This window comes from Ictidomys tridecemlineatus, chromosome 7, assembly GCF_052094955.1.
Source record: "Ictidomys tridecemlineatus isolate mIctTri1 chromosome 7, mIctTri1.hap1, whole genome shotgun sequence".
NCBI lineage: Eukaryota > Metazoa > Chordata > Mammalia > Rodentia > Sciuridae > Ictidomys > Ictidomys tridecemlineatus.
In genome coordinates this window covers 143,861,075-143,879,560 of record NC_135483.1, presented here as the reverse complement: position 1 = coordinate 143,879,560, position 18,486 = coordinate 143,861,075, and the positions used below count along the sequence as shown (strand labels likewise).

The 18,486-nt window shown below is 31.7% G+C and overlaps 1 protein-coding gene across 2 annotated transcripts in view; it reads left to right on the top strand.

Annotated features, from left to right (window-relative positions):
• Lnpk (lunapark, ER junction formation factor) overlaps positions 1-18,486 on the top strand; it is a 72,453-nt gene that overhangs the window by 42,954 nt on the left and 11,013 nt on the right. The window contains exons 9-13 of one of the 2 annotated variants that reach the window (XM_005324625.5): positions 4,081-4,293; positions 13,879-13,984; positions 15,158-15,228; positions 16,143-16,313; positions 17,486-17,568. In XM_005324625.5, coding sequence (XP_005324682.1) covers positions 4,081-4,293; positions 13,879-13,984; positions 15,158-15,228; positions 16,143-16,313; positions 17,486-17,568 — 644 coding nt within the window. The remainder of the gene's footprint in view (positions 1-4,080; positions 4,294-13,878; positions 13,985-15,157; positions 15,229-16,142; positions 16,314-17,485; positions 17,569-18,486) is intronic. The other variant, XM_005324624.4, reaches the window with a different exon arrangement.

Here is an 18,486-nt window from a genome sequence, read left to right as displayed (position 1 = left end):
GTTGGGAAAATACTCTTTAGGTAAAGGTATCACTTCATGGGCAATGACAGAAAAACAACTCAGTACCTTGAGGAACTGCAAATAGATCCTGGTCCTTGAAAAAGGGAGGTAGGGTTCATATGAAGAAGTGATCAAAAAAAGACTTTGTGTACAGCATTATGTGGTGAGACTTTATTTATATGCAGCATGGAAAGCCACTGGAGACTTTAATTTATTTTTATTTATTTTTGTTGTTGGTTCTAGGGATCAAAATTGGCACATGCTAAGAAAGTGCTGTGCCACTGAACTGCACGTCCAGCTCCAGGCTTTGAGTTTTAGATTAAGAACACTTTTTCTTGGTAGCATGGAGAATGGATTGAAGAGAGAACAAAGCTGAGACATGGATGCAAGTTAGGATATCATTTAATATAGACAAGAGAGAAAGGCCTGAACTAAAATTACAGCAATCTAATTGACTGGGGAAAATGAGTTAAGAGATAACTCAGGAGTAGATTGACAGGACTTGATGGCAGTTTCAGATTTGGAAAGTGGTGCGTGGAAGGAGAAGTCAGGATATCACCTAGATGCCTAACAGGACTTTGAGACTTACTAAAGAAAAATGCTTTGTGAGATTGTTTCCAGGTGAGAATCCACAAGTGACTCATTGATTTGCTCCTTCTGAAATTATTAAGCAGATTATTTCTATAAGTGTTGAGCCAGGAATTGATATTGAAGTCACTGTTGCAGATGCCTAGATCAGCATTAAAAGAAAAAAAAAAAGGAATAATTATACTGTCTAACATTCATCTCAAGAATTATTTAATAGCAAACTAGAGTTATTTGCACTTCAATTTTAAATAAATCATTATTTTACACTTTTAACAAGGTCACAAATAACTTGGAAAACATTTAGTGTCTAAATTAATGTCTCTGTATAGATTTTTATTTTTTTTGTGGTACTGGGGATAGAGCCTAGGGGCACACTACCACAGAGGTACATCCCCAGCCCTTTATTTTGAGACAGTCTTGCTAAGTTGCTGAGCTTGGCCTCCAACTTGCAATCCTCCTGCCTCAACCTTCTGAATAGCCAAGATTGCAGGTGTGTGCCAGTGTGCCTGGCTATATGTATTTTTAAATAATTGCTTTAGAAATTTTAGATTGCGGGGCTGGGGATGTGGCTCAAGCAGTAGCGCGCTTGCCTGGCATGCGTGTGGCCCGGGTTCGATCCTCAGTACCACATACAAAAAATGTTGTGTCCGCCGAAAACTAAAATAAATAAATAAATATTAAAAGAAAAAAAAAAGAAATTTTAGATTGCTTAGCTTTTGATCTATTGTAATCTCTGGAACCTTTAGATTTGCACTACTAATATTAATAGTACTACTTATTAAGTACTTTTTGTGTGCTATATCTAAGCTCTTATGTGTTGATTTTCTCATTGCAACAATCATAAGAGGTAAGTATTCTCATTATGAGAAAACTAAACTGAGAGATGTCATTAATTTGGAAAAGCCTGCATGCTCAAGAACTACAACAGAGTAGAGCTAAAATGAAGAAAGTTTGAACAAGTTTGCTTTCCATAACTATGCTATTTATCATAATTTTAAACTTTGTTGTCTTTCTTTTTTTAATATAACGTAGATTTATAAAATCTCATTTTTATTTTTTTGCTTAATATTTATTTAAAGCCATTGTAGACATGTCCTCATACTTAGCAAATATGATTTTTATTGAATTGTTGATTGATCATTGAGAATGTTCAGACATTCTCTAGTAAAGAATTAACCTTATGGAATATACCTTATGATATTTTGCCCCATTGATGTAGATTGCTTGATAATTTTCTTTTGGAGGATTGTATTTTACATTTGAATGTAGGAAATACTGAATATAAACAATATGCCTGCTTTGTTAGGAACTTTTGTTTTTTATATAAAAACATTTGTGAATGACAAGTAGCTAAAAGTAGATAAATCTTAGCTATTCTAAGATTGTTTCATAATATTTTGCCAAGTATAGATTTGGCACTGTATTTCTAGCTATTTAAAACTATTGATAATTGTAAACCTTTGTTACCTGCTTTTTCTTTGAAAATGATAGAACTATTTTCCCTTTCATGATTCTTCTATAACATTTTTTCTCTTTGCCTAAATTTAGATTTAGAAACATTAAGCTAAGTCTCTTTTATAAATCACTAGATATGATGTTATTTTTTAATTAGTTATAGACCTTACCTTTTAGTAGCATACAATTGATATTAAAAGAGTGTCCGTGCTAATTTTCACAGAGTAAATGCTCAAAGTCTTAAGTCTTTATTTAGGAAATGAAAGGAGGGCTGGGGATGTGGCTCAAGCGGTAGCGCGCTCGCCTGGCATGCATGCTGTCCGGGTTTGATCCTCAGCACCACATACAAACCAAGATGTTGTGTCTGCCGAAAAACTAAAAAATAAATATTACAAAATTCTCAGAAGAAGTGAAAGGATAACAGCTACTTTCAGTATAGCTTGATTATATGCTGAATTTTTATTTGTCTAAATAAAAATGCCTGTTTTTGAGGTATGCTTTACCTGAAAATTAGCTAAAAATTATAGTATTTGATGGCTTATTTCTTAATTAACAATTTAAATTATTAAATATTAATATGATTTCAGTAACTTGTGCACATTTAATGGCTTTCTTAATGTGCAACTGCAAATGGCTTGATTAGAAACTGAATTATGAACCAATAGAAAATTTGTTGGTTCTACTAATTATCACTGAAATAATTTGAAAATAACTTAGTAAGGGCTGGAGGTATAGTGCTAGTTTTGTACGGGCAATGCCCAGGGTTGAATCCCCAGCTCTGCAAAAAACTAAAAAGAAAAGGAAAATTCCTAGTTGTGAAAACACTATTCAGTAAATGTCAGGTATTAGTGAATGGACATTATCTTATTTAATCCTCAAAATAATTTTGTGGGTTAAGAATCTTATCATAATTTTATGAAGAAATAGGTTTATCAAAGCAATCCATCTGAGGTCATGTAGCTAGAGCCAGATTTCAACCAAACCTTAACTATTAAGGTCCTTAACTAGTTAATAGACTAGTTTGATGTGGACTTAAAGCTGACACCGGAACTATACTTTCAGGGAACCTTTCACAAAAGTCTTTAATTATCTGAATCCAACTCTAAATTGTTTATCTTCTTGAAGTATACATGTTTATTCTTCATGCCAATTAAAACATAACTTTTTTAGTTTCGGCCCACTAATTCAGAATTTGTAAAAATTTAATGTGATACATAGCATTTAAAATTATAAAGGGCTTTTTGAGATCTTACTGCTGACATTCAAGTAAGATATTAGATGGAATGGGGAATGTTAGAATTTAGTTTTATGTTATTGAGTCATGAAATATTTTCTGTAAAAGACCAGGTAGTAAATGGCTTTGAGAATCATATGGTCTCTTTTGTAACTACTCAACTCTTTGAAAGCAGTTGTAGACAGTATGTAAACAAGAGAGTGGTACTGTGTTCCAATAAAACTACAAAAGCAGGCGGCAGCCTGGATTTGGCACATTTGCCGACCTGTACAGAGAATCTTATAATTTTTACAATTAAAAGTTAAGATTTATTTATGATGAAACTTCATATGGAATACAACTTTTCGTATATTAAAATATTGGCAAAAAGTTAGGAATGTATAAATTAGAATAGGCATGATACCTAAAGAATACTTTTTAAAAAAACATTTCTGTGACTACTTATTCTTTTCATAATTCCATAATATATGCAGTCACTTATTTCTTAAGATTATTCTTATTTTTGAATCTTAACAAACAAGTCTGCTATTTGGAATTTCTACTAATTTTGACAAACTTTCTTTTATTATAGTTAGGAAGGTTTACTGTAAACAAACATGACATAATTAGGTGATGATGAGTAGATATATCAAGGTTTGTTGTGTAAATATGTCCAGTTGTAGGTTCAAAATGGATTTCTCATTACAAGTAGTTTTGATCCTAGAATACCTTTTGGTGTCATAGAATTTTAATAAGTGTCATTTGTGGTGTTGGCAAATATGGTATGTTGAATATTCAATCTAGTATATACTTACACTTCTCAGAGATTCGTCAGCGAACTGCAGTACAAAGAAACCTTTCTCCAACACCAGCAACTTCTAATCAGGGCCCTCCTCCACAAATTCCGGTATCTCCTGGACCACCAAAGGACACTTCAGCCCCTGGTGGACCACCAGAAAGAACTGCTACTCCAGCCCTATCATCAAATGTGTTACCGAGACGTCTTGGATCCCCTGCTACTTCAGTGCCTGGAATGGGTAAACAGAGCACTTAATGTTATTTACAGTTTATATTGTTTTCTCTGGTTACCAATAAAACAGACCATTTTCAGACGGTATGGAAATGGCATTTCATTTGGAAATAGCAGAGCAGTTATCTGATTAAGCAGGAGTTCCATATTCAATTAGCCATAACTCTTTACAGCTGGCACCTTGTGATACTGAAACCTATTTCTTGAGCTCATTTAACTGTTATGGCTTCTTTGTTTAAATGGCAATAAAACTTTGTAGTATTCTGTAGTCAATAGTTTAGCATATCTTTTTATATTCAACTTTAGAAGGTTCAGATTTATATGTAATAGGGATAGAAGAGAATACTTTTGGAAAGTATTCATGTTCTTTGCTAGTTCTGGCAATACATTCTTAAATATGACAATCTATTTCAGGAAGCATAGTCCTGCATTTTGGTTTCCAATGTTACTGTTGTTAATATGGACTAGTAGATCACCCTTCCCCCTTTTAAAGTCATGGAACCTTATTATTTTCTGGTATATACTCTATAGAGTTCTATTAACATTTGCCTTTACTATTTTATTGCATAGATTTTTTTTTTTCAGTCTGGTGGACCTATAGGAGAAGATTCCATTCTACAGCATAACATATAATATATTACTCTGTGGTTATTTTTTGAGTGTGGTTGGGACACGGAAGTCCATTGCTTTATTCAGCACATCACATTATTTTATACAGAGTTCCATGTTAGATTTTTTTAATGATAATAAATTATTTTATTTTAGGATATTCAGTTCTAATTTGTGTTACTTTGATATTCATGATTAATTAGTAGCATAATTTATGATGATGACAGGCATAGCAGTAGTTGGTATCAGATAATTGGCATTTATGTAATAAAATCAATAAAAAATCAATTACTTGTTATAATAGATTTTTTTTGCCTTTTTTCCTTAAAAACTACAGCATAAGGGATGGGGTTATTGCTCAGTGGTAGAACACTTGCCTAGCATGTATAAAGCACTGGGTTCAATTCTCAGTACTACATATAAATAAAGGTCCATTGACAACTAAAAAATTATTTTAAAAAATTACAGCATAAGATTTTAGAATAGGAAACATTTATGATATTTATATATATATAAACATTATTATATGTACATGTATTAATATATGTACATATTATAAATATGAACATTATAATATTTTATATTAATATATCAACATAGATATATTTATAAGATTATAATATATTTATAATTTATATATTTATGTTACATATTTTATATTTTAAACATAATATATAATATTTATGGTTATTTTTATCAATTATATATTTATAATAAATTTATAAAAATAATTATGATTTGGGCTGGGGATGTGGCTCAAGCGGTAGTGCGCTTGCTTGGCATGTGTCTGCCGATAACTAAAAAATAAATATTAAAAAAAAATTCTCTCTCTCCCTCTCTCACTCTGTCTTTAAAAAAATTATAATTTTTTTTTCATTATTCCTGTTGGTTTTTAGTGATACATAACAGTAGACTTTATTTTGACGTAATTATAAAAGCATGGAGTATAATTTGTTCTAATTCACACCTCAGTGTTTCTCCTTCCCCATCTTTCTCTCACCCCCATTCCCATCCGTGTACTTTAGTGATTGTTCTGCCGTTACAGTATTTTCCCCCTTTGATTAGTGTCTTGTGGATGTATATAATGGTGAAATTCACTGTGGTATATATATATACACACACACACACACACATATATATGTGTATATACATACACATATATATACATATGTACACACACACACACACACACACACACAGAGGAATATTAGGTTAGATTCATTCTACTGTCTATACCATTTCTCCTCCCTTACTTTAATTCTCCTTTGTCTACTTAACTAGTCTTTCTTCTATTCTTCTATTTTATTAATTCTCCCCACCTTATTTTGGATTAGCTTCTGCATATCAAAGAAATACTTTACTTTGACTCTTTGGGACTGGCTTATTTCACTTAGCACAATAGTCTCCAGTTCCATCCATTTACCGGCAAATGCCATAAATTCATTCTTCTTTGGGGCTGAGTATACTCCATTTCGAATACATAATTTATAATATTTATGTGTTTATTTATAACAACTACATATTTGTATTTAGAAAAAAATTATAAATAAATTTGTTTCTTAATTTATAAACAAGATGACTACAAATGAAATGTATACAAATCATAGCTTCTAAAGAATTTAAAATAAAACTTAAATTTGACATATGACATCACTATGAGGCAGACATAGTTTTGTGAAATTGACAAAAGTTTAATTGATTGAAAATCACTCATCTTTCCAGTTAGTTTTTAGTTTGGATACCCATGATTTATAAAGTTCTGGTTGATTAATGAACTTTTTTTGGTGTGAGTACATGAATTATATCCATTTATGTATCTAGTTTTTTTTTGTGTGTGATACCTTTGTTTTGTTTACTTATTTTTTTTTTTTTAAATGCGGTGCTGGGGATCAAACCCAGTGTCCCACACATGCTAGGCAAGCATTTTACCACTGAGTCACAACCCTAGCTTGTATATCTAGTTTTAAAGAAATAAAAATTTAGCTATTTATATAGTTGTAAGAGCCGTATTTTATATGTAAGGATAGGGCTATAGAAGAAACAATGACCTAAATTTCACGTGAATGTAAATAAAACATGTTTCCTAAAGTTTCCAATTAGTTTCTTTGCAAAAGACTGTTTACATTGTACATTGCCAAAAATACGAATGAGTTAAATGATTTATTATAGAGAAGATTAATAATTCATTTTTTCATTATACCATATTTGTGAAAGAGAATCAGTTTGATGTGTATTACCACAGGGCTCCCATATGTTTGAAAATTAATAACCAGCAGGTACTTGATAATTTGCCAAGCTGTGTAAAAATGACCAGTATATTTACAATGATGGTTTTTGATATTTGTATTAATTACTCTTGTCTATAATAGCTTGAGTATGAAGATGCATTATTTTAAAAGTATGTAAGGGCTTTAAGATATTTTTAAGGATCTGTTGGCTTATATATCCAGATTGCTTTGTGGACATATTCACTGAACTATTCTAGCAAGTTGAATTGGTTAAATGTTTTCAAAATCTAATCTGGGGGCTGGGGTTATACTACATTGGTAGAGTGCTCACCTAGCCTTTGTAAAAGACCCTGGGTTTAACCCCCAGCACTGAGGGAAAAAATCTAATTTGGTATGCTTATTCAGGTTGAAATTTTGTCCACATTCAATTTTATTTTTCAATGACAATCTTGTTCCTTTAAGATATTAATATAGGATCACTACTCTAAAGCCAGTCTTGAATACATTATAGTTTTTTGTCACAGCCATTTTGAAAGCCTTGTATTCTTGTATCACAAGACTTGTTCCAAGAAGGTCCCATTTTATTTTAGTCTCCTTTGAGGTCTCTTTGTAAACCTTCATTGCTATCCATCTTACTCTTATGTTCATTATGTCTTGTTTTATATAAAAGACAAACATCACATTTTATTCTCTCATTTTTCTTTTCAGTACCTTCTGTGTTGTCTCTCAATTCAGAATATCTCCTATAAATAATTGTTTTCAGAGGTCATAGAGTCACAATTTATGAAGTTTGAATGGTTGAATGTTTTTGAAAAAACAAACTTTTGTTTGTTTTTTAAATAGAAAAAAGCCAAACTTTTTTTTTTTTTTTTTTTTTTTGTCCACTGACTTGGGAGCCACATATGATTCCTATTACTTTTATCTAATATAAATTATTACATAAACTGTTAGTCTTCTACTCTCCACTCTCCCTCTTTTGATATTATCTTATTTATTAAATATAGTATATCTCTCCATGTATTTAGGTCTTTAATTTTTCTTACCAATATTTTATAGTGTTATGTATAGGTTTTATCCATTTTTTGGCCAAATTTACATCTAATCATTTTATATTTTTGGTGCCTTGGCAATTAATTAAGTATTTCTAATTGTTCATTGTTAGTATATAAATACTCACTTGATTTTTGTATGTTGATCTAATATCCTATAACCTTTCTAAACTCACTATTAGTTCTAGTAGATTTTGTATAGATAACAGTGTTTTCTACTTAGATAGACACATTGTCAGTGAATAAAGAAAGTCCTACTTTCCCTTTCCAATCTGGCCTTCCTTTATTTATTTCTCTTACCCTATTACTCTAGCTAGAACCTTCAATACAATCTTGAATAGAGTGAGGAAGAGTAGACATCCTTATCTTAGTGTTGATCTTAGGGAAAGGCAATTCCTCTTCACCATTCACATTATGTTAGCTCTGTGTGTTTGCTTTTAAATAAATAACTCTATCAGGTTGAGGAAGTGCCAATTCAGTTGTTAGTATTAAGTGATGGGTTTTCAAAATACTTTTTTTTGCATTTATTGAGATGTTCATATTGTGTTTGTTTTGTTTTAGCATCTGTTCATGTAGTGAATTATATTGAACATTAAATGTTCAACCACATTGCTTTCCTAGGATAGATCTCACTTGGTCCTTATGTTTTCAGTTTGCTAACATTTAGTTAAAAATGTTTATGTCAAGGTATATTGGTCTGTAATATTAATATATATATTAATATATATTACAGACCAATTAATAATATTATATAATTTATATATATATAATTTTAATATCTTTGTCTGGTATTGGCATCAGAATAATACTAGCCTCATAGCTCTTCTTTAGTTTTCTGGATAAGTTTGTATGGAATTGGTATTACCTCTTCCTTAAATGTTTGGTAGAATTTACCACTTGAAGCATCGGGCTTAGTGTTTCCTTTGTGGAAAAGGATCTTCTTTTCTTTCTTTTTTTTTTCCCACTGAAAATTCAGTTTTTAAAAGAAAAACTATAGAATAATATCACATGTGAACATAAGATGCAGCAATTCTTTTTAAAAAATATTTTTAGTTGTAGGCAGACATAATACCTTCACTTTATTTATTTTTATGTGGTGCTAAGGATCGAATCCAGTGCCTCACACATGCTAGGCAAGTGCTCTACCACTGCACTACTACACCAGCCCAAGATATAACAGATTTTTTTCCTTTTTTATTTATTCATTTTTAAAAATTAATTTTTAAAAATGTTCATATGACAGTATAATGCATTATAATTCATATTACACATATAGAGCATAATTTTTTATATCTCTGGTTGTATACAAAGTATATTCACACCAATTCTTGTCTTCATACATGTACTTTAGATAATGATGATCATCACATTCCAACATTATTTTTAACCCCAGCCCCCTCCTTTACCCTCCCACCCCTCTGTCCTATCTAGAGTTCATCTATTCCTCCCTTGCTACCCCTCCCTACCTCACTATGAATCAGTCTCCTTATATCGGAGAAAACATTCATCATTTGTTTTTTTGGGATTGGCTAACTTCACTTAGCATTATCTTCTCCAACTCCATCCATTTGCCTGCGAATGCTATCATTTTATTCTCTTTTATTGTTGAGTAATATTTCATTGTGTATATATGCCACATTTTTTTTAATCCATTCATGTTTTGAAGGGCATCTAGGTTGGTTCCACAGTTTAGCTATTGTGAATTGTGCTGCTATAAACATTGATGTTGCTGTGTTCCTGTAGAATGCCGTTTTTAAATTCTTTGGGTATAGACCCATGAGAGGGATAGCTGGGTCATATGGCGGTTCCATTCCCAATTTTCCAAGTCTCCATATTGCTTTCCATATTGGCTGCACCAATTTGCAGTCCCACCAGCAGTGTATGAGTGTACCTTTTTCCCCACATCCTCACCAACACTTATTTTTGTTTGTCTTCATAATAGCTGCCATACTGACTGGAGTGAAATGAAATCTTAGAGTAGTTTTGATTTGCATTTCTCTAATTGCTAGTGATGATGAATATTTTTTCATATATTTGCCAATTGATTGTACATCATCTTCTGAGAAGTGTCTGTTCAGGTCCTTGGCCCATTTATTCATTGGGTTATTTGGGTTTTTTTGGTGTTTAGCTTTTTGAGTTCTTTATATAACCTAGAGATTAGTGCTCTGTGTGAGGGGTAAAGATTTGCTCCCAAGATGTAGGCTCTCTCTTCACCTCACAGATTATTTCTTTTGCTGAGAAGAAACATTTTAGTTTGAATCCATCCCATTTATTGATTCTTGGTTTTAATTTTTGTGTTATAGGAGTTCTTATTAAGGAAGTTGGGCCTAGTCCCACATGATGGAGATTAGGGCCTGCTTTTTCTTCTATTAGATGCAGGGTCTCTGGTTTTATTCTTAGGTCCTTGATCCATTTTGAGTTGAGTTTTGTGCAAGATGTAACAATTCTTAACAAAATTTTAGCAAACCAAATAGTTTGTGTCTTTTTGAGTGAGATCTGGTAATTTGGTAGTCTTTGAAGGAATGTTACATCTAACTTTAGAATTTATTGCCATAACATTGTTCATAATATTCCTTTTAATATCTTTACAATCTGGAGTTATGCTGTTTCTGTCACTTCTTTTTTTAAAAAATTTTTTTGTAGTTGTAAATGGACAGAATGCCTTTATTTTATTTATTTTTATGTGGTGCTAAGGATCAAATCTAGTGCCTTACACTTACTAGGCAAATGCTCTACCACAGACCTACAACCACAGTTTTGTTTCTCTCACTTCTGATACAAGTGTTTTGGAATGTTTTCTCTTTCCCTCTGATTAGTCTGGCTACAAATTTGTCAATTTATTCATCTTTTCAAGGAACCAGCTTTTATCTATTATTTTTATATATTTTATTTTATTAATATTCTATTCTGTTTCCTTTGAGTTTCACTTGCTCTTCCTTTTTAGTTTTGTTCTTTTTTTTTGGTACCGGGGATTGAGCCCAGGATGCTTCAACACTGAGCCACATCCCCAAGTCCTTTTTTATTTTGAGACAGGGTCTTTTTTGTTTGCTTGTTGTTTGAGACAGGGTCTTGCTAAGTTGCTTAGGGCCTCTCAGTAAGTTGCTGAGGCTGGCTTACGATATTCCTGCCTCATTCTTCTGAGTCACTGGGATTACAGGCATGTGCTACCATGCCTGGCTCTTCTTTTTTAGTTTTTTAAGGTAGAAACTGAAGTTGTGAATGAAGCCGAAATCATGGATTTTGAACGTATCTTCTTAAAAACAGGTTCTTAGTGTTATAAATTTTCCTCTAAGTACTACTTTAACTGTATATCAAAATTTTTTTTTTTGGTTAAAATACTTTATAAAGCATTATATAAAATACTTTATAATACTTTTGATTTTTTTGCTTTGACTCCTGGGTTACTTTAGATGTATGTTATTTAGCCTCCAAATATTTAGTGATTTTTCAAATGTTTTTCTGTTGCTGATTTCTAATTTCTGTTGTGGCCAGAAGACATATTTTGTGTGCTTTGAATCTTCTTAAATATACTGTGACTTGTTTTATGTCCAGAATGTCATGTATGAGTAAATGTTTTCTGTTTTCTTGAAAAGAACATACAGTGTGTCCCTTTTAGGTAGAGCAGCAGGTATAAATGTCAGTTAGGTGAAGTTAGTAGTTGTTCAAGTGTTCTGTATTATTCCTGATTTTTTTTTCCTGTCTGCTTATTTTATCAATTATTGAGAAAAATGTTAATCTTCAAGTAAAATTGTGTATTTATCTATTTCTTCTTGATTTTTATCCATTCTTATAATCTTTTTCTTCATTAAGATGATATTCAGGTCACATAAATTTAATATAATGATTTATATGTTTGCATGTTTGGGTTTGAGTTCAAATGTTCCATCTGAGTTTTTTTGTTTTTCCCCTTTTTTTTTTCTCTGTTACCCTTTTCTCTTTTTCTGCCTTTTTTTGGGTTAGCTTTTATAATTTCATTTAATCTTATTGGCTGTCTTATTGGTTATAATACTTTTTTGTGTTCTTTTAATGGTTGTTTTGGGGTTTGTAGTGTATAATTTATCACAAACCCTTTCAAATGATATGATACCATTTCACATATAGTTTTGAGAATCTAACAATTTGCTTGTGCTTCTCTTCTGGTCTTTGTGCTTTTATTGTTACACGTTTTACTTCTATGTATATTATAATCCCATAATAAATTATTATTTTTCCTTTAAATAGTAAATTATCTTTTAAAAGGACTCAAATAATAAAAAATTGTTTACCCACATGGTAACCTTTGCAGATGCATCTTATTCCTTCACATAGCAGCTTTTTGTCTGTTGTCATTTTCCGTCTGCCTGATTTTTGTTGTTTCTTATAAAGTAGTTCTACTAGTGATAAATTCTTTCAGTTTTGAGTGTATATTTTATATCTATATCTGCTTGAGGTTGCCCCACAACTTGCTGATGTTTTTTTTCCCTTAAAATTCTTTGTATGGCTTCTATTGCTACATCTTCAAGTTGACCAATATTATTTTATGCAATACCTAAATTGCTGTTCACCTCTTTCCTGTAAAATGTTCATCCTAGACACTGTAGTTTTCATTTGAAGAAGTTGAGTTTAGATGTTTTTATTTTTTTCCAGTCTCTACTTAACATACTGAATCTTTCCTCTAGATTCTCAAACGTGGAAGATAAGACAAAATAAGTTTTTTATGTTTTTGCTGACCAATCAACTGTCAATTTCTGGGACAGTTTTGGTTAATATTTGTTATTAATGGGTGTTATTTTCTTGTTTATTTGCATGGCTAGTAATTTTTGATTTGGTGCCAGACAATGTAAAATTTTTTTATTCCTCTACAAAACTCTTCTGAATACTTTGCCCATGACCTGTGTGTTACATTTTCCACTGTAGCTATTTTAATAGGCAGTAATTTTTGTCCTTGTGAGTACTAATTTCTTTCATCTTTTTGGTTGGCTCTTCTAGTCTGAGGTAGTTTCCTCACATGCATGCACTGGTCATTAATCTGCCTAGTAATCTGGGAGACCCTCTTGAAGATCTTTAAGTATTCTATCTTTGTGCCATCTCCCTTCTTTGGTACTCTTTCACATGAACCTGAGCTGCCCTGGCTTCCCCAGAGTTCCAGTACTCTCTTCTCAACTCTGGGAACTGTTGTAACTGCTGTACTTTCTCTGGTTTTACTTTCCTTGCCGAACTTCCTAGAAACCCTGTAGGCAGTAAACTGAGGCAATTGTTGGGCATATTTTGTTTTAGTCACTAAAGAAACATTAACTTACATAGCCTGTTATCTTGTGTTTTTAATAGTCTGTTAGTTCCTATATTTTGCGTAGTATTTTAGGTGGGGTGGTAAATCTTATCCTTGTTACTCTTTTAGAACATAAAATGGAAGTCTTCTAATTTATTTTTACAGGGCTTTAAGAGTTTGGGTGTGTTAAAAATTAGTTTGTATAGAATCTTACATGGTTTTATCTCCTAATTATGTTGCTGATGTAGCATATATTTAAATAGTTATTTTTGTAGTATATTATTTTTAATGAAAATTTAAGTGTTTTATAGAGATTTATAAGAATTAATATTTTACTGTTTTGTTAAAATCTTCCAAAAGAGTTCTAGCAAGCATACGTAGTTCTTGGTAATTGAATTAAATTTTATTTGTATCTTATTCATATAAATTTTATTTGTGCGTATTTATTTATTTAATAGGCCTTCATCCTCCAGGTCCACCTTTGGCAAGACCCATTCTTCCTCGAGAACGAGGTGCTCTGGATAGGATTGTTGAATATTTAGTTGGTGATGGTCCACAGAACAGGTAATGTTTGCTAGGGTGGTAGATAAAGGAAGATGAAAATATTGGTATGGATGTGTGTGTACACACATGAGCTGTTATACTTTTGTGGCCCTTATTTCCTGATTTTTAGAACATAATAGAGTTTTGTATAAAATAATATGTGTTCAGTTGTGTTTTACTAGGAATTTGGACAAAGTAGTGTAAATAAGATCCATTTGTAACAAACTGAAATTAACTCTCCCAAAAGATTAATTTTATACAACTGGAATTCTTTCTTTGAAATGTTTAAACTTGAATCACAAAAATAATGAAAACCTGGTAGGTTGTAAAAATGGATTTTTGTAGATGTCATTACTGGACATGGTGATAGTAATGATTTTAATGATAATGAAAATCATTTACATGTACTTAGCACTTAAAGTTATCAAAATATTTTTCCAATTATTATCTTAATTATAACTCTAGGAAGATAGATGTGATGTGAACAGAACAGTTGTCTTAGCATAAACTGAAAGTATTCATTGGATAGTAGAGTAGATACAACTTTATGAGTTAATATTATCATTTTAATAGAAGACACCAGAGTTTAATGTTAACAAATAAATTATATATTATTTAGAACAGAATTACTTTGGATTGAACCAACTATTTGTTGAGTGGATGTTCAGAGAACAGACAATATATATAGTAGATTTTTAAGTGTAACAGAAAAGTATAGGAATGATGATGTCTAGAAGTTAACTTTGGACTAAATTACATAAAATTAAATGTATTTTTTATTGCAAGATTTCTCAGAGGTTTTAATTATATTCATTGTGACTCTTTAAGAGGGTTCCATCTTTTCCAAACATATTTGACTACAAATTTGGAAACTATGACCCCCAAGAATATACATTGGGAAACACTGGAATTTAAGTGTACTGTTATCAGATATGTTTCTGCTGACTTAATAAGGATTTCTTCACTTTATTTTTAATTTGATATATGAATTATCTTTTAAAAAGGCTGAGACTTTGGCGTAGATTCACTTAGGCTTTTAAGGAGTATTGTTTATGATATTCTAAGTAGTATCTAATCTATTATAGCATGTTTAGTTGACTTAAAATATAAATTAGCCATGATGGCTAAAATAGCCTTTCCCGTGAACTTTGCCTGTTTTTGTGACTGGTATGTTTATTTTTCCTTTTGATGTAGGTATGCTCTTATATGTCAGCAGTGTTTTTCTCATAATGGCATGGCTTTGAAGGAAGAATTTGAATACATTGGTAAGAATTATTGGGCAGTGAGACTCTATGCCACTTCCTATGCAATGCCATTTTATTTTAGATTTTGTCTTTGTATACATTGCTTGGGCATATTGTTTTTATTTAATACCCAGAGCAAAGCAGGGAAGACAACTAAGGTTTCTTCTTCATATAATATACAGTGACTAAGCCAGTTTTTCTCAAACTAAATGTGCTTCAGAATCACCCAAAAGTTTTTAAAAAATTATGATACGTAGGACCCACCAACAAAGAATCCAATTTAACTGGGGTCTAAGCATCAGCATTTTCTTTCAAGTTCCCAGATGATTCTCTTGTGCAGACATGTATCAAATATTTGTTATAAATTTTGATTCTGAAATATGACATACTGCATTTTCTTGGGCAAATAAACAGGGTTCTAGATTTTAGAATATCTAATGTTCTGTTAACTAGAAATACAAATTCAGTAATATATTTAAATCATTAGTAGTATAGTATTTTCTGCTTTGGAATCAATACTCTCATTCTAATAATAATATGAGGTATGCTTTAAAATTAACTTTGTTTAGAAAACTTACCATGATGTGATTAAAATAACATGAATCTTCTGGACGTGGTGGCACATACCTGTAATCCCAGCAGCTCAGGAGGCTGAGACAGGAGGATCACAGGTTCAGAGCCAGCCTCAGCAACTTAATGAGGCCTTAAGCTACTTTGTGAGACCCTGTCTCAAAAAATAAGAAGTGTTAGTGATATGGCTCAGTAGTTTAAATCCCCAGTGCCCATAACAAATAAAAATATTAACATGAATTTCACATGGTATAAATAGCTTTTGAAAGTTCTTTGTTTACAAAAGTAATCTTGTGAATTATCTGATTAGTCTTTGAACTTTCTTTGGTTTATGATTTTGCTCATTTAAAAAAAAATTTTTGCAGCTTTTCGATGTGCCTACTGTTTTTTCCTGAATCCTGCAAGAAAAACCAGACCCCAGGCTCCAAGGCTTCCAGAGTTTAGTTTTGAGAAGAGACAGGGAGTGGAAGGTTCAAGTTCAGTTGGTCCCTTACCATCAGGAAGTATGCTTTCATCAGAGAACCAGCTCAGTGAAGGTATGAATATGTGAATTAAATTTTTTTTTGTCTCTTACTAATAAATGTATGCTGTTTAACCATAATTAAAACATAATGCTTAGAGATAACAGTGGATTAATTTACCAGATTTTGCAGCATGCACATGTCAGTTTTGCTCTAATGGCCTCCTATGTAAGTGGTATGATGTGTTTCAGTTTTAAAATCCAGGTTATATTGTGATATGCAGCATATAGCACCAATTACATAAATATTGTTTATGGAGTAAACTTTTCTAAAACTAATTTGACTGGTAATGTGTTCATGGGATCATTGAAAAATTTTATCTGAGTAAATTAGATTACTAGAATTATGAAACAATTATTTATAATTATGAAATACTTTGAAAATTTGGGATTAAAGTGGTAAAGTAGATAGGTGTCTACCACTTGAATTGGTAGAAATTACTGGAAAGCAGGAAACTTTGGAATTGAAAAGTTTTGTTTGTATTTTTTGAATGACTATGTCAACAGGACTGTGTTCCATTGAAACAATTTATAGAGATCTATGAGATTAACAGTCTTTGATATAAATTCAACCTTATTTTACAGAGACAGACTTTATCAGAACTTGTATTTTAGAATTCATCTTGCAATTCTGCTTTAGGAATTCTTAAGGAAGTTTTGTGAGCATTTATATAGATCGAAGATCTGACAGTTTTAAAATATGCGTGTTGAATTAGGCTTGGCTTTTGGCTTACTAACAAATACCTAAACAAATTTCAATACAGATAGTTATGACAGAGACCTGTATACTTCCAACATCGAATCAATGCATTCATCTTCTCCAAGTCTACAACATCAACTCCAAACACACGGTCAATTTTTTTTTTACCCCCTGCTTAAAAGTCACGCTCTGAGCTGCATGCTGTTACAAGCCAATCATCAGCCTTGCCATTGCAATCTCTTGGAACTGAAAATTAAAGGATTTCATACTGAAGATGCCTAAAGGAAAAAAATGAAGTCTTTTCCATGAGTAAACTTGCTAAAGTGAATATTCAAAAGCCAGAGGTTGGGATTAAGAAAAGGAAGAAAAGATAAGAAAAAGCAGCAAAAAAATCTTGATAATGGGTCCCATGCTTTATCTTCTCTGCTAAGGTCAAGATAGATAGTTAGCAAACATCCAGCTATACCTTTCCTTCTCATCTAATCTAGGAGGAACAATATCCCAGATGTCTCATTTTCTGTCTGAAATCTCCGGAATGAAGTCTAACTGGCTCAAATTCAACCCCAATAAGGTAATGTTAATAGTTGAAGATCAAACTTGAGGCAGAGTCTGAGTAGTAGTACTTCTCTTCGGATTCATCAAAGTGGCTACAAGCACCTTTTTCTTCTTTGGCTATCCAGAAGATTGAAAGTTTTTTCCAAGACTCTTATTGCCATACTATGATACAGTTATGAGTTCCAAGCTGGATTTCTTAAGTAATTTCTGGAAGTATTTTTGGTGAACAAGTGAAGCTGCATTTGTTTTGAATGCCTGTGGTGTACCCTTACAATTAAATTGAACTATTAAATAGGACTATGTCATCTCAATGATTTGCTCTGTGTAGCAGCAGCTAATGTTAACTGGGAGCTTAAATTTTTGATTTCTAAATTTTTCAATGATGTATAAAGTTGAGGACTGATTTTTCCTTGCTTTAATTTCTGTAATTGTAAAATATTGAAATAGTTTCTTGATAGTAGCAGGAACTGTAGAGGTTAAATTACAATATTTATAGGTGGACTCAAAAAGTAACTTTCTTCTGTCTGAACTCCTCCTTCAACAAATATCAGTAACCATTTATATGAATGATCTAAATAGTAGAAGAACCTTAAAAATTTTTTTTTTCCCAATCTGTAACACAAGAGTTCGAAATTGAGTTTTGTTTGGATTCTGATATTAGAAGATTTTATTTAGGATGAGTCACGAGGCTCTTACAATCTTTGTATCACTCTTTAGAACAACATATGGAATTTTGGAAAGTTTTCATCAAAGAGACTTAGAAGAAATTTTTTGCATTAATTGCTCATTTAACTTACTAGATAGAAATAATTTCTAAAAGCAATCCCCCCTGCCCTGCCAGAACTTATGTATCCAGATGCTTTGGTGACAGATAAGAAAAAAACAAGAAATTAGGGATATGGATTATTTTTTTTGTCTGGGAGCATACTAGATA